Source organism: Colletotrichum karsti, assembly GCF_011947395.1.
Source record: "Colletotrichum karsti strain CkLH20 chromosome Unknown Scaffold16, whole genome shotgun sequence".
Taxonomy (NCBI): Eukaryota; Fungi; Ascomycota; class Sordariomycetes; order Glomerellales; family Glomerellaceae; genus Colletotrichum; species Colletotrichum karsti.
In genome coordinates, this window is record NW_024065916.1 from 375,256 (window position 1) to 394,154 (window position 18,899).

Below are 18,899 nucleotides of genomic sequence, written 5' to 3' on the forward strand. Positions count from 1 at the left end.
ACGATGACACTGACCAACTGTGGCTGATGTTCTCGCGGCTTGTGAGGAACTATAGCAACCGAGATATCAGCGTACAGAGCGATGCATACTATGCGTTTTCTGCCATTTTGAGGCAAGCTCGGGCGATATCAAAAGATCGATTTATTTGGGGGATACCCGCGTCAAGATTTGAACTGGGACTGTGCTGGGAGCCAGTTAACTATGGATTGAAAAGGCGTAGCGACTTGACAGCACGGAAAATGAAGTCTTTGAAACTTGAAAGAGAAGTCCCATTTCCAAGTTGGTCTTGGATGGGATGGCGGGGGGCTCTGACTCTCACCATCGAAGACAAACATGCCGACGCCGGGTGAGTGAAGCAAGTCATAAAGTACCGGATGGCTTCTAACTGACAGCGTACAGTCTTGCATCTGCGGTTGACATCTACATTCTGAGGAACCCCCCTTTACGCCTTCTGTTGGCTAGGAGGATCTTCATGGACTCACCGCGGCAAGTGACCTCTTCACCAGCACGCGGCTCCTCTGCCGTATCGCTGGAAGATCTCCGGAACAGCTACCCCAGGATCAACCTTGAAGAAGTTCCTGATGACCAACTGCTGCTTTTCTGGAGTGAATCAACACGGCTCAGAGTCGCCAAACCAATCAAATCAACGTATCACTGGCACGAAAGAGACGGCCCGCTTCACAAACACCGCGAAGAATGTTATCGCCAACAGCTGCTCGACCCCGATGGAAACATCGCGGGCCAAACCGGCCCCTGTCTGGGAAGCCAAGATGCTGGCAATCTCGAAGACAAGGAGTATGAGTTCATTGTAATAGCGGAAAGAACAGCGCCTCCCGACTACGAGAAGCAGAGGATCGCACTCCAAGTTGAGCGCAGGCCAGATGGTGTGGCATATCGGGTCAACATCGCTGAAATCAGCCAGGATGCCTGGGAGAAGGCCACGAAGAGTCACGGACTCATTGCACTAGGCAGTGAGATATGAGAGAATATGAAAATAAGGAAGTCTTGATAGGGCAATAGGAACATTGGAGCAAATCATTATGAAAGAACTGTAAATCGTTTGGGTCCATTTGCTACGGCTCGGAGTAATGCCGATTTCAATTTAATGTGTCTTCTTGGCCGGTGCACCCTGTTGGATGTGTAATGCATGCCCTTGTTACACATACACGCCACGCTTCCCAATTCTCGTAACATCTATGCCTTCGCAATACATAGAAAGTCTTACTTCACCACTTGAATTGCATAAGGAAATTTAGGCCGGCCATTCACATCAACCTTCGTATCAAACAGCCATCGGAGAATTATGAGCTCAGTCAATATCGCACCTAAGCCCGTGCCTGCGGGTGCTTGGGACACCCACCTTCACATCTTCGAGCCGGGACGTTTTGCCTTCGCATCAGGAAGACACTTCACCCCCTCAGTCGCAACTCTCGGGCAACTCCTGGATTTTGAAGACTTCATTGGCGTCTCACACGTGTGTATCGCCCACGGCCTGTCTTACGGAGCGGACTGCTCGTCTCTGCTGTACTACTTGGAGCATTTCAATGGGACGGCCAGAGGCATCTGTGTACTCGATCTAGAGACAGTCACATACGACCTTCTTGACAAGTACCACAACGCCGGCATCCGAAGCGTTCGTCTGGATTTCTTCAAAGCCCAGGCGATGAACGACGTCAATAAGCAAGTCAATCTCATCGAGGCGACGGCCAATCGCTTGCTTCAGTGGCATCAAAGCGGCAAGGGATGGAGCATTCAGATTCAGCAACCAAACATTTCTCATTGGAAACAACTGGGTGCTGTCATTCAAAGATCAAAGGTTCCGGTAGTCCTTGACCACATCGGACTCGTGAAGGCATCGAGTATGGCCCCTGAGGGGTCTGTGCCCGTCACGCAGCTGTCTGGATGGAACGATCTTCTCGATACCCTGCGGAGCGGGAATCTCTGGATCAAGATCTCAGCGCCTTACAGGTGCTCTCGCGCAGACCCAGACTTTGACGATCTGAAGGATATTGTACAGCAACTCGTCCAGACGAACTCGAAGAGGCTGGTTTGGGGCAGCGACTGGCCGCATACCCAGCGTCACGAGGATAGGCATCTTCGGAGCAAAGATGAACAGGAGCCGTTCTTGAAGATTGATGATCGCGCATGGATTCGGTCTTTGAGCACTTGGTTCAGTGGTGAGGAATGGCAAGATTTGTGGGTTAACAACCCTTCTACTTTGTATGACTTCCCAGCAAAGAGCTAGACAGGATATATGCACGAATGGACATTGAGATAGGGATAGACGCAAATCTACTCATAGAACTACAACTTGTTTGGAAGTGGTTCTCGGCTCTGTTTGAGCTTTACCGTAGCTTACCAATACGTATCTTACGGCTCTTTATCACAATACTACCAGAACTGCAAACCAGTTTTGTTTTCGTCAACACAGGTGGAATGCCTTCCGCAAGTGTCAGTCAGTTTGATGTGTTTGATGTTCATCCGACTTAAACTTACAGTGCGCTCAACTTTCGGGATGAGCCCGAGTGGACCCATCTGATGTGTCTGCAGTTCAAGGGGATGTTGGTTCGATATACAAGATCGACCAACTCCAAGACTGAAGGCATTCAGTGTTTGTACACTGATCCGGAATTCTTTCAAGTCATCTGTCACAATGGCCGCCTTTCCCCAAAACAACCGAACGTATCAAATCCTGGAGGCAGCAAGAACTGGGGGTTACGCAGTTGGAGCCTACAATTGGTATGTCTGCGATTTAACTACCGCTCAAAAGTCTCGGACTGATTCATGAACAGCTACAACGATGACGGCGTGATTGCGGTGATCCGGGCAGCGGAGGCTTGCAACTCTCCTGCTATCATTCAGGTCTTTCCATGGACATTGAAGTTTCAGGGCCCCGAGTTTGTCAAGTATGTAATCGGAGCCGCACACGCAGCAAAGGTACCCGTTGCCGTGCATCTCGACCACTGCATTGAGCCCGAGGACGTCAAAGCCGCCCTTGAGCTTCCCTTTGATTCCATCATGGTCGACGCCTCGATACACGACGAGGCGGAAAATACGCGGCAGTGCAGAGAGATTGTAAAAATCGCGAATGCCAAGGGAATTGCCATCGAAGCGGAGATGGGCCGGATAGAAGGTGGCGAAGACGGATTGCCCACTGTTGATCTCGAAACTATTCTCACGAGACCTGAGCATGCGAAAGAATTTGTCAAGGAGACGGGTGTTCAGTTTCTTGCGCCATCTTTTGGAAATATCCATGGTAACTATGGACCTGGCGGCCCAGAGAAATATTGGAGACTTCCTTTGTAAGTAACGATCTAATCGTGATGAAAGAAAAAGTGCTGACGAATCTCTCTAGGTTGAACGACATTCATGACGCCATCCCCGAGACGCCTCTGGTTCTGCACGGGACGCATGGCGTTTCCGACGAGCTCTTCAAAATAGCAAGGAAGCAGGGAATGGTCAAGATCAACATGAACAGAACTGTCCGCGACGCATACACAGACTTCATTGCTGAGAATTCTGCAAAGCTTGAGCTTACGGTTCTCAAGATGAACGGCACGGATGTTTATGCCAAGTCTATCGAGAGAGTGATGAGAGACGTCCTGTATTCCGCCGGAAAGGCATGGGGCGGAAAGGCATGAGATATTGTGATAGAAGTCAAAGAATACCAAATCTAGTATGACACTGACGAAGTCAGTCAACATGCCATTCTGATGAATGTCACACCTTTTGTGTAGTTCGGATTACGTATGTGTTCAATGTATCGCAAGCTAGCTCCATGTTTCTCTCAAGACTAATGCACCAAATTGAACCATATCTAGGGATAGGAGAACACTGCTTCAGTCAACATGATAAGCAGCGGGCTGCGGATGTCACGGTTGTCAATATGTGGTGGTGACAGGTTATGTTTCTTTCGGCGAAAAGCCGAAGAATGGAGTGCAAACAGTGCGGCTTTAGGCCGGGTCAAAATAAACGGACCCCGCGCTGGCCGGCTTTCGTCGGACCCTTCCGCGCGAATGGCGCGGCAATCGGACGTGAGCTTCAATGGTTTCAACGTCATGGTCAGTAGTGGTCCAGCGCAAACTACTTATCAATCCTCAATCAAGCTCCTCATTGCCGGCTGAACACGTAAACCATCATTGAACTCCATACCCATCCCTGCAATGTCAGCATCTCCAGATATCATCGAGCGCTTATCCAAGTGGTCCAGTTGTGACGTAAGTCCAGTCCCATGGGAATAATAAAGCTGCGGCCACAATATCACTTACACGAGGTACGCAGATCTCAGATGGATTGTCCAAGTTGGGCCGTGCCGATGGCGGCTTCCTCGAGGGCCTGGTTCTCTACTCGCCCGAATACCAGGCTGGTAAGACAAAGATTGTTGGCCCCGTCTTCACTGTAAAGTTCGCGCCTAAGGGCGACTCATCTGCCCCCAAGGTCAAGGGAAACTATGTAGGGCTGTTCTGCTTCCTGTTCATGGCCATGTCGTGCTGACCCGGGCGGAACAGGTTGACCAAATTCCGAAAGGCTCCGTCGTCTTCATTTCTCAACCTGCCCCTCACATCAATGCATGCTATGGTGGCCTTATGTCACTGAGAGCCCAAATTCTCGGAGCAAAGGGTGTTGTGATCGACGGTCACCTTCGCGATCTGCAAGAGCATAGAGATTTGAACTTTCCTGTAAGCGAACCATACATATCCTGAAATTTGACACAATCAATGGCTAATGTCAGTTGTGACAGTTGTTCGCGAGAGGTGTCGGCACAACTGCTGGCGGTGCTGTATGCTTCCCATCCGAGATCAACGTCGACGTTAAGCTCCAGTCTGTAAAGCAGGAAGCTGTTATTAGCCCAGGCGGCTACATCATTGCGGACATTGACGGAGTTGTATTCTTGCCCGGAGACCTCGCAGAGAAGGTTTTGGGTCTGGTTCCAGGTCTTGCAGCTGCGGATGACAAGTGTGCGGAAGCGATTCGTGGAGGCATGTCAGTTCAAGAGGCATTCGCAACCTTCCGAGGCAAGTGAGCGCTTGCAGAAAGGCTGGAGATCAAAGTATACTTATCAGTGACAATAACCACAAGTCATGCTTCAGACTAGAGATTACGTGTATTGCGCGCGACGTGCACCGAATAATTAAATACACTGCGAGGAATACATTCGCAGTTCATCGTGAAACAGCCACATTGTGAAGTGGAAGTATACATTTGCCCTTTTTCTGTCGTGTATTGCAAAAGATCTCTTCAGCACCCATAAATCGATACAACTTCTTGCGATGACGAATAAATCAACCCTAAGTATAAGCAATAAGATAGGTCAATCCATCAAGTGCAACGTGCAAAGCTCCATGTCGTTCTTCAGATATGATTGCGAGGAAGCTTTGTAATATCTCGAAAATGACTATGTTACATGGGAATCTGACTTGTAGATTCGGTGTCTTTCTGACTCTTTACTGGCAAGGAAAGTGTTGATCTAAGCCAAAGGTGTCGTAGAAAGTTGCAAGCCTGGTACGTCGTACTTGGATGCCAAATCCTCAAACATCTTCTTTTCAGCATCGGCAAACGGGAGACCCTGAGCCTCGCGTTCTTTGGCGAGGCGGTACTCGGGCTCTCCAGGGAAAAGGACTTCCTTAAACCCATCGGCTGGAGTTACCCCATGTACGCGCTGAACAAGCGTATCCATCCTGGAGCGGAACTGCTCCGACGACATGAAAATGTCAGGCTTGATAGCAATAAAGCAGTGTCCAACATTCTGAGGCCTAGATTCCTTGTATTGGTCACCCACGTCACCACCAAAGGCCGCGCCGGAAAGAACCCCAGACATGATGTCCATGAGAATAGCAATGCCGGAGCCCTTGGGACCACCAATGGGAGCCATGGATCCGTTCAAAGCTTCATCGGCATCCTCAGTCGGCTTGCCATCCTTATCATACGCCCACCCGAGGGGAATCTTCTCGCCTCTTCGCGCGGCCTTGCGGATCTTGCCCTTGGCAACGACGGAGGGTGCCATGTCGAGGATGTAAGGAACCTCGTTCTTGCTAGGGGCGCCAGCAGCAAACGGAGAGATACCGAGGAGAGTCTCTTTTCCTCCGAAAGGCGGCATTTGCTTGGCAGAGTTTGTGAAGACGAATGAGATCATGCCGGCTTCGAGAGCTTGCAGGACGTAGGTGGCTCCCATGCCGAAGTGATTGGAGTGCTCAGCAGTGACAATGCCGATACCGTACGTCTCAGCACGGCGAATCGCATCCTTCATTGCCTTGGATGCGACAATGAAGCCGAAGCCGTTGTCACCATCGGCGTGGGCTGCAACAGGGGTTTTCTCGGTGATCTGGATATTGGCTTTGGCATTGACCAGGCCACTCTGAACTCGCTCGATGTATTGTTGCAGTCTCGCCAGGCCATGCGTATCCTTTGAAACGTCGAAGTTAGCCAAACTGTCTGGTCCTTTTTGGCAGGTGGGAAGCCTTGACTTACAACACCACGAGTGTCCGCCTGAACCAGACACTCAGCCATCAACGTGGCATCATCCTCAGGGAGACCGGACTTCAGCAAAAGTGCCTTGGCGAATGAAACAGCTTCACTTGGCTTCGCGTAGTATCGCGCAGCAGACGACATTTTAAATGAAATGATGCTGAAGTTGTCGAAAGCCTTGTTTCAAAAAGGCTCTTACACGAATGCAAAGTGTTGTGAAAGAAACGGTAGTATTGTAAAGCCACGCAAAACACATGAGCTTTTACTATTGATAAATTAAATCAGCTGAAATAAAAATCGTGGCATTGACATCATATCCAGAGCTGAACGACCCAGCACTATCGGGACATCCCGATGGCTTTGACCCCTCCATGGCGTCGAGCACCGGCCAAAAGCCGGTGACTACCCCGCCCCCTCATCCGGAACATGCCTGTTTGTCGATTGACGAAGCTGCAAGGATTCCCCACAGAGATCATCTCACAATTCTTCAACCGCGTTCTCGGGATTGTTCCGTCCATCTTCATATCGTCCTCTCAATGTCTTTTCTCACAGATAACCATATGCACACGACAACCCGATAAGCCGGTCTCTTACTTGTGTAAGAGGCATCTCCACAGAAACGGTCTATGAACGAAGATGCTCCTGGATCTTCTGGGTGGTCTGAAGAGGCTATCTCGCCTGTACCAGCCCGGCAACGGTCCGGGGCGTCGGCGATGACTGGTCCGGGCCGCAAGAAAGGCACGGCATGCGCCCGCTGCCGTAGCCAGAAGATTCGCTGCGATGATGAGCAACCATCCTGCACCAACTGTGCACGCTCGGGTCACCCATGCGTCAGGGCGAATCTCGCGAATAATCCTGACGCCGTCAAGTAAGTAGGCAGAACCATCATCGTGGACTTTTGGATTTGTTTCGGAGAAGCAGGCTGACTTTGTACCCACAGTCATGTTACCAAACTGGAAGCCCGACTTCGTTCGTTGGAGGAATCTCTTCGTCGGGTAGCCCCCGAAGAGCTCGACCGGGCCCCGGCAGTGGAAACATGCGCATCGATGCCATGCATCATCGTGTCAACAGCACCCGAAGCTACCTACGATACAAGTCCTACAATGGAGGCAGCTCAACAATGGCCCATGGAGCAACCGCTGCCTACGCCCGACCATCAGAGCCTCCATGAGAATGACGTATATGATGCTGATGGTCTGGTTGTCGACACCGAAGGCCTTCCAGACTTGAATTCCATTGAAGATGATCCCATCCTTCACGACGCTGAACATGAGATCGAAGATGTCCCAGTTGAAAATCCTCCAACTGCTCGGTCAGCTGCGACAGATAACACCACTTCTCTAAGCCCGTCTGCCTCAACTGAGATAGGCCCAGGCGAACCTCTGGCGCATGAAGTTGGCATGCTGTCTCTGGCCAACTCGAAAGAGTCCAAGTATCTAGGGCCTTCTTCTGGTGTACCATTCGCGCGGCTGATATTCTCTGCGATTCCTCAGTCGCAAGGGCTATCCGTCAACTGGGCGGCGCCGGAAGGGGGGACGCTTACGCGGAAACCTTCTCCTGCGCACCACCCTTTCCCGCCTCATTGGACGTCTGAAGTTGACTTACAGCACTTCGCCGACGCATATTTTCAAACTCTTCATCCAATGTACCCTTTTCTAGATGAGGAGAGTATCACGGACAACCTCGACTGTCTTTACACGACCCAAAAGGCCGGTTCTATGCAGATGCCTCCCTTGGAGGAGGTTGAGGCGTCATTATCCCCCTTTCAATCTGTCCAGACTTTCCTTGTTCTCGCCTTAGGTGCTCGGATATTGGAATCTCGACTGTCTGTTGAGTTCTCATCTGAAAGATATCTCGCTACAGCAATGCAACGCATCGGAACTCTGGCATTGCATGACAGCATCGAAGGGCTACAGATCATGCTTCTCCTGACTATATCGAGTTTCTACTTCGAGGAAGGACCCAATGCGTGGTTTCTGGTCATGAATATCATTGCCAGTTGCCTTGATCTGGGTTTCCAAAGACGTGGAGTAAACGTTCATCATCCTTCCACCGTCTCGAAACCTATCAACATTCACAGTCGCCTCAATCTCAGAAGAGGAATCTTTTGGTCGGCATACTCACTGGAGAGGACATTATCGGTCGTTCTTGGCCGTCCGTTAACTCTCAGAGACGAAGCTATTGACATTGAATTCCCTGGCTACACCGCTCGCCAAGGAGACCCAGCTGGACAAGGAGCCTCCGTCGGCAGTAGCGCCCTGACACCAGAAAGCGCACGCTCTCCACATCATTCGACAAAACGAGCGAGGGTCATGATTAACCCATACGCTGCTTCACAGTATTCCTTCAAGTTCGACCAGATCACAGCTGAGATCAAGCTGATGATATATCGGGTTGTCAACTTGCCGAATCGATTTCCATGGCCAACCGATCTCGCCTCCTGGCAGCCGGATGTTAGGAAGCGATGCGACGCCCTTCTAGAAGCTCTCAGAGCCGAGTTTCGTCGGGGCCTTCGGCGGAGCACCTCTGACGGCATGGTACAGAGTCTCGAGCTGAAGTATCACCACTGTATCATGCTACTCTATCGCCCATCACCCGCTATTACGAGACCGAGCTTCGAGTCCTGGAAAATATGTTATGAAAGCGCTGTGGCAACAATTCTCATCAACTCGGAACTTCACCGCTTCTCCAAGCTGTCAAACAGCTGGCTCACTGCACATACTGTCTTCGTTAGCGGCATCACGTTTCTTTACTGTTTGTGGGTAGTACCCAAGATCAAGCAGGACACCACTCTTGTCTTCTTCAAGAGCAATGCAGAAGCATGTATCAACCTCCTGAAATATCTGGCGAAGACATGGAGCGTAGCTGCCGACGCGGTCGGGAAATTCGAAAGACTGGTTCATCTCACATCAGAATCCTGGAAATCAGGGGCTAACCGACCACCGAGCGCAGAGTTTGTCGCCGGGCAATCACTTCTGTCCATGGCGCAAGGCCAGGAAGCGGATAGCAACGAGCCTGCTGCTGCTCCAGTGACAGATCAAGGATTGTACACAATGGAAGAACCCACTATAGGTATGGGTGGCGAGTTTGAGGCAGACTCGTTCTTTAACGAGTTGGGTGATATGAGTTCATGGTTCGATCTCAATTGGCTCTTGGATGCCAGCGCTGGGTTTGGCTCTGCGGACGATGGAGCAACTGTAACATTCTGATCCTTTTGACACCATGATACCGCTTAGACAATGTTACCCGCATTGAAAACGTTATTCGCGATCTTAAGTACCCAGATAGGTGATCGATGTGCCAGAAGTAGGATAAGTTATGAAGCACTAATTTGCAGTTGCTGATCGAGTTCCCCGTTGTTTTGAGCGACAAAACAGACCCTCAATCTGAAGAACGACGACTGCTTCTTGATAAACGTCATTTGCCCGAATAAAACAGCTGTTTCGATATATTACGTAGGCGCCGGGTTGCATGTGGTCTGAACTGCCGAAGACAAGATCTCAATCCGTGGATTTGTTCAGTACAAAGCATGCCCGGGATGTAGCCGGTTTTGTGGGGCCGCCATCGGCATAAGCCCGATCGCAAGTCAGTCCGAACTAGCAGTTCTTCTTCCCGTCAATCAGCACTGGATGGCAGCATTTGGCAACCACCGAAAGTTGTTGTGTTATCGGTAGAAGCTATACCCTTTTTGAGTTTCAAAGATGCACCAATTTGCGCGCGTAGTGCGCAGGGCGACCTCCTCATCGCCGCTCGTCTCGACCTTGCACCTGGTGCATTGTCGGATTGGACGACGTCATGCCCAAGCCTTCAGTTCGTCTATCAGCGCCCAACAGCAACCGAAAGTTGCAGTGCTCTACCAAGAGATCGACCCTCCCGTTATCGCAGGCAACGTTAAGCCCAAGAAACCTGGTGGTGAGTTGCACTTCAAGTGCAAGTAGGACGCGTCAAGCTAACGCCTACTCACTGCTTAGGCTACAAAGACTCCGGGGCCGATATTGCTTACAACTTGAGCCTCTCCCAAAATGTCGATGTTTTAAGTCCGGAGTCGAAACCCGATCCCGTGAAGGATGCCGATTGGTGTTTTCCGGACAATGAAGAAGGCATTCTGCATGCAATCGAAAGAGGCGCCACGCACTTGTGGGCGAACACGATCCTCTTTGCGAGTCATCCGCTCCAGACCTCAAGAGAAATTGGGAAATATGAGAATCGCTTGCGCGTGGTGGGCCAGGGTCCTGTGATTGTCGAGAAATATGACGACAAAGACTTCGTCAACACGCTTTTACGCCAGGAAGGACCTTTCACAATGCCCAAAGCCTGGACAATCCATGCCGACCGAGACACTCCCCAATACAGCGCATATCCGTACCCAGTGGTCGCGAAGCCAGCTAGAGGTCGCGGCAGTCATGGAGTCAAAGTCTGTCAGGATGAGGTCGAGCTGGCCGCGCACATCAAGCTCTTGACGTCGGAGGGCACCAATGCCATTATCGTTGAGGAGTTCCTGGCCGGAGAGGAAGCCACTGTGACGGTGATGCCCCCAACATCAGACAAGGGGTACTGGTCGCTGCCGGTGGTCACTCGCTTTAACCACCAGGATGGAATTGCCCCTTACAATGGAACTGTGGCCGTGACAGCCAACTCCAAGGCTGTTATTGGATCTGAGGATCCTGCGTACAGTGATGTCGCAAGGGAGTGCGAGCTTGCTGCAAAGCTTCTTGGTACTACCGCCCCCATTCGGATTGACGTTCGTCGTTTTCGCGCACAGTCGAAGTTTGCTCTTTTCGATGTTAACATGAAGCCGGTAAGTCTTTCGCAGTCGTGCTCTTGAAATCTGCCTCTTGATTATCTAACGGCATCCCTCTGCAGAACATGACCGGGCCTGGCAGACCAGGACGCGACGAGCAGGCAAGCCTGACCCTTCTCGCAGCCGCCGCTCTTGGATGGGACTACAAAGAACTCCTGCGTCAAATTCTGGGAACATCATACACGCTGGAGGCTTTGAGGAAGCTCGAACCGCGACTTTGAAGAAAGCTCCATGAGATGAAGAGATGTGCAGATAAGGAATCAGAGACTACCATAGAATCTATACAACAATTATTAAATGCATGCACAGCCATTGAATGCCCAAATTTCAGCGAGAAACATCGCAAAGATATCGCATTTATGTTTCATGCACTTCATTCACTCGTTCTTATTCTCGTTCTTACTACATGTAGGCTCGATATCAATCATCTGATGATGTGTTTCAGTCAATGCCCAAATTTTCAGCTTATTCGGCTTTGACTAGTTCTCATTTGTTTACCTAGATAAATTCTTCCTCCCGAAAGCACACATGCTGGTATACTTTCCAGAGGCGGCTGCGATATGTATTGTTGGCTTATTGCTGCTCACCTTCCAACATGAGGTCACTCCAGGTGCCCTCAAGACCCAAATTGCATTGGCACAAGTACAAGATTTAGTTTATCACTGAATCTGCGACAATGGGCCTGGAATATGGTGATTAATGTGTCGCCTTGTTGACCGGCAACAACCCGGCGCACCCGGTCTCAATGCCGATGTCATTCTAGTTACGACGAGCACGCCGGGCCAGCTGGTCACACCGCTGATCCCTGGATTGCAATGAGGACTTCTTCTGTGTCTTAAAACCGTTGACTGATTGTAAAGAATTCCCACTGCATTCGAACTTGTTCACCCGTTCTCGCATCACTTTGTTGGAGTTCAGCTCGATTTTCACTCGTTGTGGCCAATCCTTCTCTTGTTTCGCATACATACTGTTAACATGACTCTCATACATATGGGTGAGTTCATCATGATACTGAACAAGCTTTTGACCACTTGTTAACAACGTATAGTATTATTCAAGTTCAGACCCGAGGTCACAACAGAGCATAAGGAGACGTTTGTGAGAGAACTGAAAAAACTCAAGAACCTGTCTTGCGTGAAGGACAACCGCCTCATTGTTGGGGGGCCATCAGTGACCGACCCGATCGAGAGAAGTAAGGATTTCGAGTTTGCTCTTCTCAGCTATCATGAGAATCGAGCCGCTTTGGACGAGTATCAAGCAAGCAAGGAGCATCATTGGTACCGTCCCCGCACCCTGGTTTACGTCGTCATGTCTGCATGCATGCTTACCAAGCCACTTCCCAGGGTCACACAAACATACATGTTCCCTTACAAGGAGGATCTCTGTCGTTTCGACTTCGAGGTAGATGAGGCTGATGAGTATATGTGCGACTTCAGCAAGTTGGCAGCGAAGATGGCAGGCGGTATATCCACGCCTGAGGAGAAGGACTTGTAGTTCAGGTATTCGCAATTGCCAGAGTATTCTTCATCAGAGAATTGACTGGCCTAGGCGTTGTCCAAGTTTTCTTTCCCGCCTGGTGAGCGCAATTTTGCAAACAATGAATCTGCTGCACATGATTTGGCACCGTGTCGTTACTCAAACAGATGGATCATTTTACACTGATTAAACCAGGCCAAAGTTTCATATCTACCGGTCTCGAACTGGGCTATGACTCTTTGGAATCGAATCCTTGGTATCCGTGTGGGCAGCTCGCTGTTTCTTGCTCAGTTGCGATCGGGTTCGACCGAGCGTGACAAACATCTATGCAAGATCCGCTACCGGATTTCGGCCCGAACGCTAACAGCATAACCGATGCTTGAGCATATTAAGTCGCTCATTACAAAGTTCATGTCATCAGGAGGCATAACAGCGACGTTAAACATCGCGTTTACGCCTGATTCCAGGATATTTTGCATCTTCTTCAGCTCAAACACTATTCTACCTCAACTTGTTCAATATGCGCATTGGAGTCCTCAAGGGCAATGGGATTGGCCCAGAGATTATGAGCGCCGCCCAACGTGTCCTCGAAGCAACAGGTATGCCGATCGAATGGTATGATATCTTGATAGCTGAGGAGGCAATCGAGAAGTATGGGCACCCCCTGCCGCCCGAGACCGTATCCCAGCTTCGGTCGGTTGGCGTCACCTTGAAAGCTCCCATCATCACCCATAAGCTCGTCGGGCGCATTACTTGCGACCAGCCGGACGGAACTTCGGCAACTTATCCGTCTCTGAATAATGCCATCAGGAGAGAGTTGGGACTATTCGTCAACCCAAGACCCATCCGTGGTTTCCCCGGCGTCTCTGGCCGGTACGAGTCTCTCGACTGCATCATTATGCGCGAGGTCACTGAGGATCTTTACTCCGGCATCGAGCACCAGATCGGCGACGACGTGGCCGCAGAAGCTGTCAAGCTTACAACGCGCGCTGCAGCCACCAGAGTCTGCAGGTACTCCTTCGAGTACGCTCGCAAGAACGGCCGCAAGCGTGTCACCTGTCTTCACAAGGCCAACGTTCTGAACTACACCGACGGACTGTTTCTCCGATGTTTCCGTGAGGTCAGCAAAGAATACGACGATATCAAGACCGAAGAGCTTATGATTGACGCCGCTTGTTACATCATTGTGCGGGATCCCAAACGGTTCGACGTCGTTGTCGCTTCCAATCAATACGGCGACATATTCTCGGACTTGGCAGCTAGGCTCGTTGGATCTCTGGGCTTGGCTCCGGGGATGAATATCAGCGATGACATTGCCGTCTTTGAAGCTTGTCATGGGGCCGCTCCCGACATCGCTGGCAAAGGGATTGCGAATCCCTTGGCTTTGACTTTGAGTGGTGCAATGCTCCTGGATCACGCCGAACATTGGAAGCAAGGCAATGCTGTTCGGGAAGCTGTACGCATTGTCGTTGAGCGCGGAGCGGATCTCACCCCTGACTTGGGTGGTTCGGGCACAACTGAGTCCTTGACTGATTCAGTTGTTGGGGAATTGAAGAGAATCATTCGCTCTCAGTAGCGGCTCATACTTCGAGGATATTGTATTTAGTATTGATCGACCGATTTTCCTTTCTTTTTCATTTTAATCAAAGTAACTCTAATGAAGAAGTCCACATTCATTTTTCAGTGCTACTCGGTGAGATCGCATGAGAACCGAGCTGATTTTAACATTTTGCCCGACAAATGCATCAACAAGAGAAACCTTCAACTTTTGGTCTTACTCCTACAAGCATTGTGGGCATCTTTAGATCATCAAACGAAATCCTACTCTGATTCTGTCTGTAGTATTGTTGAGACCTTCAACCAGGCTGTCCTTGCATTCTCCAGATGATACCGAATTTCACGTAAGTGCATCAATCGAATGTTATCCAAGCAATCTCGATTTCAATCCAGAGCGACAAGTACAAAAAGAGTTTATGGCCAAGCGTAAATGACAGTCAGAAGTGAAAGCGCGAGTTCAGGCGCAAAACAATGTCCTAAGAGAAGAGACCCCCATCCTCTGTTCAATATGTCATGAGTTTTCATGTACCATCAGGTCGCTCGCTGCAGTGTCAGTTCATTTTTCTGCAGCCTGTAGCATAGTAAACCAACCTCATGCTGACTTAGTCTCAGCTTCTTCCATGTTGGCGTGCGGAGCACCGAAAAGCGCGTCCATCTCCTCAATGGGAACGCCTTTGGTCTCCCGAATACACCACCACGCCCAGAAGCCCATGCACACCATCAACGCCCCGAAAAAGAAGTAGGCTATGATCATAAAGTCAGTTGTGACGACACATACAAAACAGTCAATGAAGACAACACCCACTGCCATAGCCAATGTCAGAGATCATGTATGGGGTGGAGCGAGACACAACGTATGACCACAGTCTCTCATCAGCGATGGTCAATGCCATGCAAAGAGACCGGATGTAAAGAGGGTAGATCTCCGAAGCATATAGCCACGTGATACCCTGAAAGCATTAGCCAGGAATCGTTTCCGAAAGAGTTTGCAGTAGTTACTGACCTGCCAAGAAGCGCAGTAGATGACACCATAGAGATAGACGCAGACCATAGCGAGGTAGCCCCAGCCAGACATGCTGGTGCCACCAGCCGCGGCTACGGCTTCCGGGTCATTCTTCATCACGTAACCCCCGAGATATAGCTACCAAGATGTCAACATTTTGTAGGTTAATCAAGTAGCTTTTTGAGAAAGGCCTCGTACCATTGGCACTGCACCAACGAAAGCGCCCCAGATAAGACCTTTGCGACGTCCAAGGTGTTCCGCCACCCAGAATGAGAATATGACCATTCCGAGGGTCTTCGCGACACCATAAAACCCGGTGGCAAACAGCTTCAAATCTGTGGACTGTATTCCAAGAGTCTGAAAGATGCGTGGGCTATAGTAAGTGATGATATTGACGCCCGTCATGTTCTGACACCTAAACGTAACGTTAGTACACGTATTCTCTATGCTATCGCCTGTGAGAAAATGAAACATACATCATAAGGCACAGACCAATAGCCAGTCTGTTTCGAATGCCCTTTTTGGTCAGATCTCTTAGCTTTCCCATCAGCCCGGGGTGCTTCGCGGCAAGATGGGCCTCGAATTCAACCGCGAGGCGAATCTCGCGCAACTCATGAACCACGTAGGGGTGGTCAGCCGGCAGTTGACGAACGTTGGTCAGAATCTTCTCTGCTCTGTCCCTTTGGTCCTTTCCACAGAGCCATCTGGGTGACTCAGGGCAGAACGGCAAAACAAGCAGGAGTAGTGTGGCTGGAAGCAGCTGAAGTCCCAGAGGAACCATCCACTGGGTGCTCGCTAGGTTTGAACATTAGTAAGTTGGGTTTCAAACGGAGTGAGTCTGACTTACTTTCGGGGCCAATGGTCCTGTTGACAGCGTAGTTGACCCAGAACCCAAGCATTTGAGCGCCTTGAGAGCCGATCTCGTAGAATCCAACGAGCTTTCCACGAATGGTGGGCGGCGCCATCTCCGCAATGTATCTGGAATAGCAAGCAGTTGGCGATGGGAATTGTAAATGTATCTGTAGATGCTGACTTACACGGGAATGACCGGAGCTGAAGCACCAATGCCAAGTCCAGCAATGCACCTTCCTGCCATGACAAGGCCAACAATGCCACGGGAGCCCGTTTGCATTGAGGCACCAGCCAAGAAAACTATTGTGGCAATGGTAATACACCACTTGCGACCCCAACGATCAGAGATTGGGTAAGAGGCCAAAGCACCAAGGAACATTCCACCCTGGAAGCAGGACACGATGTTCGAAGTGAGGTCATCGAGTTGCCGTTGCGATTTGCCTTCAAGGCCAAAATCGCGCTCGAAAGAAGGGAGAATCAAAGTCCCTCCCATAACAGAAACATCGTATCCTGGTCGTGTAAAGGCACTCGGTCAGTATCATTACCCTGATTTCTTAAGATTCAGCATTCACTTACCGAGAGCAACAGCACCCAAGCAAACCGCCATGCAGTACAAATAAATTTTCCAGTTAGCGACTTCTTTTGGGACTGCCAATGTCTCAGATTGCTCCGTATCATTGACGTCGCTAATGTAAGTTTCGAGAGTCTCTGACTTCTCCATCGTTTCTAGTCGAAGGCCAGGCTTCCGCAAGACTAAAAAAAAGAAGGCTGAATATTCAGAACAACCAGCACAGACTCAACTGTGAGAATTTCGAACGAGTAGTTGTGACACGAAGAGTCTGTGATGTTTGCACAATCAGCTATCTACTACTTGTTATGGATGATATCCGCGTTATGTAGACCAAATTTGCAGTGCATCCTATCGCGCAAACATAGCAAATGCCGTAGTTCACTCAACCAATACCAGTGTCATTCGCAACAGGGATATCCTACACCACCTTGCAGCGCGGGGGAGGCTGTGCTTTGCGGGGAACACCCAACTCTTCATGTTCACATCCGATCTCAGGATTTTGCAACTCGAGATGAACGATAGACGGAGCAACCCCGGAGTACAGAGAACATCCTTCTCTTGTCTTACGAGTTGTACTTGACAGACAATATCGGGCCATGCCCGGTCTACTAACATCCATCACCCTTGGTTGACATCACTAAGGATCACATCCAGTTTTCATCACTTGATCATGTTGACATCTTTGCCAAGACCGGCTAAAGCCAAGCGCACGCCCTTCAGACCCTTGCCTTTGCGGGGGACGAAGAGGTTCTGCAATCAAGACGGAGCTGTCCGTATGTAAAACGCTTTCTGTATCCCTCATGGGTGAACGTACGCTATGAGACCGAGCAGAAATACCGGAGCTATCCGTCTGCGTTAGTATACGTTGTTGTGTCTAATGGCGGTTCGAAGAAACTTGGATCTTCACTCGCGATAACTCTCCGGAGTTGGGGGCACCTTGGCGTACTCACCCCGCATGTTTATTCGGTGGAACAAAACCCCACATTGCACACTAACAAATGGGCTTACACTCTCGTGCAGATATGATTATCGTGTAAGTCTGGACTCTTCCTCCCGGCTTCGAACAAATTTCAAGCTCGTCACGACCCTAGATTCTTCGCTTCGTCACATACTCTTTACAGGTAATGCGATGCGTGTGACTTGAAGTCTTGGGCTTGGTGCAGTACATAGCCACACGGCAGATGATATTGACGAACACATCTTCCAAGCCTTACGGAAATGCTACATATCTCTCGCGTGTCTAGTTTTCCGGCAGATGACTAGGGACATCGTATGATGAAGGGTCCTTTACTGTAAGTGTGAGTTAGTCAAGCCAACACTTTATTCCTATCACGTATTTAGACTGTAGCTCAGGGTCGCCATTGCCCGGTGAATATGCAAGCTAGCAGGATAGGGACATCTTGTGTTTCAATTGACGGTTCAAGATCAATGTGACACAAAGTTCGCACAAGTGATTTTCATCGAAGATCAAATGACCGGAAAGACACTGATACTGGTTCCATCACAGGAAATCTCCATGGCCCACGGATTATGCTACAACCGTACAATGACAAATTCCTACGCGCTCCCAACTGGCAGTCATTTTCCGTGATCTCTCGCTCACGGAGAATGAGCGGATAAACACAGATAACACCATCACAGCGCACCCTGCACAGCCTCAATCGAACGATAGATCATCCCTTGTGTGATGCGGGACTTCAGTGCGGCTTTTGATTCACCCCAAGGCAGATTACGGCACTTGCATGGAGCTTTAACAAGACTACGTTCTAGTCATTCTTGGCGCAGCACTCTTGCATCGGCTTGACTCCGACGTGTACGTTCGAAGTGAATTCAAGAGCTCGTGTCAACAACCTCATTCATCAGTATCATCAGCTGGATAGCTCCGATGAAGAGGGGAAAAAGGCGACAAACGCTCAAGACGGTAAATTTCTCCGGTTGTCACAAAGCACTGCCACAAATTGACCCGCAGGTCTTCTGAAGACGATCGAGGCAGACTTCAAGCAAGTATACACAGCCTCTATGAAGTTGTATAATACTCAACTAGAAGTGAACGTGGACAGGTTCAGATTATGCTGATTCAAGGTCATCAACATCATCATCATACAATACCAACTCCAGCTCAACAGACAAGCCAGCTCCAGCTAAGACCATCATCTTCACTGCTGTTTGAGTTA

At 49.9% G+C, this 18,899-nt stretch overlaps 10 protein-coding genes across 10 annotated transcripts; 8 read left to right on the forward strand and 2 right to left on the reverse strand.

Moving 5' to 3' along the window:
- Positions 1-239: 239 nt before the first annotated feature.
- Positions 240-982, forward strand: CkaCkLH20_05634 (uncharacterized protein; the record flags this gene model as incomplete). The annotated part of the gene is made up of 2 exons (XM_038888352.1): positions 240-346; positions 400-982. 2 exons carry the CDS (start codon positions 240-242, stop codon positions 980-982), a joined length of 690 nt encoding a protein of 229 aa, XP_038746249.1.
- Positions 983-1,303: 321 nt separating this feature from the next.
- CkaCkLH20_05635 (tim barrel metal-dependent) lies at positions 1,304-2,245 on the forward strand (the record flags this gene model as incomplete). The annotated part of the gene is made up of 1 exon (XM_038888353.1): positions 1,304-2,245. One exon carries the CDS (start codon positions 1,304-1,306, stop codon positions 2,243-2,245), a length of 942 nt encoding a protein of 313 aa, XP_038746250.1.
- A 408-nt stretch (positions 2,246-2,653) lies between these two features.
- Positions 2,654-3,641, forward strand: CkaCkLH20_05636 (fructose-bisphosphate aldolase; the record flags this gene model as incomplete). Its single annotated transcript, XM_038888354.1, has 3 exons — positions 2,654-2,739; positions 2,793-3,302; positions 3,356-3,641. The coding sequence occupies 3 exons, from the start codon at positions 2,654-2,656 to the stop codon at positions 3,639-3,641; spliced, it is 882 nt and encodes a 293-aa protein (XP_038746251.1).
- Positions 3,642-4,163: 522 nt separating this feature from the next.
- On the forward strand, positions 4,164-5,023 carry CkaCkLH20_05637 (ribonuclease e inhibitor rraa dimethylmenaquinone methyltransferase; the record flags this gene model as incomplete). Its single annotated transcript, XM_038888355.1, has 4 exons — positions 4,164-4,217; positions 4,282-4,452; positions 4,509-4,679; positions 4,742-5,023. The coding sequence occupies 4 exons, from the start codon at positions 4,164-4,166 to the stop codon at positions 5,021-5,023; spliced, it is 678 nt and encodes a 225-aa protein (XP_038746252.1).
- A 444-nt stretch (positions 5,024-5,467) lies between these two features.
- On the reverse strand, positions 5,468-6,609 carry CkaCkLH20_05638 (malate l-lactate; the record flags this gene model as incomplete). The annotated part of the gene is made up of 2 exons (XM_038888356.1): positions 5,468-6,403; positions 6,469-6,609. 2 exons carry the CDS (start codon positions 6,607-6,609, stop codon positions 5,468-5,470), a joined length of 1,077 nt encoding a protein of 358 aa, XP_038746253.1.
- Positions 6,610-8,108: 1,499 nt separating this feature from the next.
- On the forward strand, positions 8,109-9,674 carry CkaCkLH20_05639 (zn 2cys6 transcription factor; the record flags this gene model as incomplete). The annotated part of the gene is made up of 1 exon (XM_038888357.1): positions 8,109-9,674. The coding sequence occupies one exon, from the start codon at positions 8,109-8,111 to the stop codon at positions 9,672-9,674; it is 1,566 nt and encodes a 521-aa protein (XP_038746254.1).
- A 492-nt stretch (positions 9,675-10,166) lies between these two features.
- CkaCkLH20_05640 (phosphoribosylglycinamide synthetase) lies at positions 10,167-11,487 on the forward strand (the record flags this gene model as incomplete). Its single annotated transcript, XM_038888358.1, has 3 exons — positions 10,167-10,377; positions 10,437-11,263; positions 11,329-11,487. 3 exons carry the CDS (start codon positions 10,167-10,169, stop codon positions 11,485-11,487), a joined length of 1,197 nt encoding a protein of 398 aa, XP_038746255.1.
- Positions 11,488-12,199: 712 nt separating this feature from the next.
- On the forward strand, positions 12,200-12,760 carry CkaCkLH20_05641 (stress responsive a b barrel domain protein; the record flags this gene model as incomplete). The annotated part of the gene is made up of 2 exons (XM_038888359.1): positions 12,200-12,260; positions 12,315-12,760. 2 exons carry the CDS (start codon positions 12,200-12,202, stop codon positions 12,758-12,760), a joined length of 507 nt encoding a protein of 168 aa, XP_038746256.1.
- Positions 12,761-13,262: 502 nt separating this feature from the next.
- Positions 13,263-14,318, forward strand: CkaCkLH20_05642 (isocitrate dehydrogenase (nad(+)); the record flags this gene model as incomplete). The annotated part of the gene is made up of 1 exon (XM_038888360.1): positions 13,263-14,318. One exon carries the CDS (start codon positions 13,263-13,265, stop codon positions 14,316-14,318), a length of 1,056 nt encoding a protein of 351 aa, XP_038746257.1.
- Positions 14,319-14,891: 573 nt separating this feature from the next.
- On the reverse strand, positions 14,892-16,875 carry CkaCkLH20_05643 (uncharacterized protein; the record flags this gene model as incomplete). Its single annotated transcript, XM_038888361.1, has 8 exons — positions 14,892-15,043; positions 15,105-15,249; positions 15,303-15,440; positions 15,501-15,717; positions 15,779-16,097; positions 16,150-16,280; positions 16,340-16,664; positions 16,731-16,875. The coding sequence occupies 8 exons, from the start codon at positions 16,873-16,875 to the stop codon at positions 14,892-14,894; spliced, it is 1,572 nt and encodes a 523-aa protein (XP_038746258.1).
- Between the last annotated feature and the right edge of the window lie 2,024 nt (positions 16,876-18,899).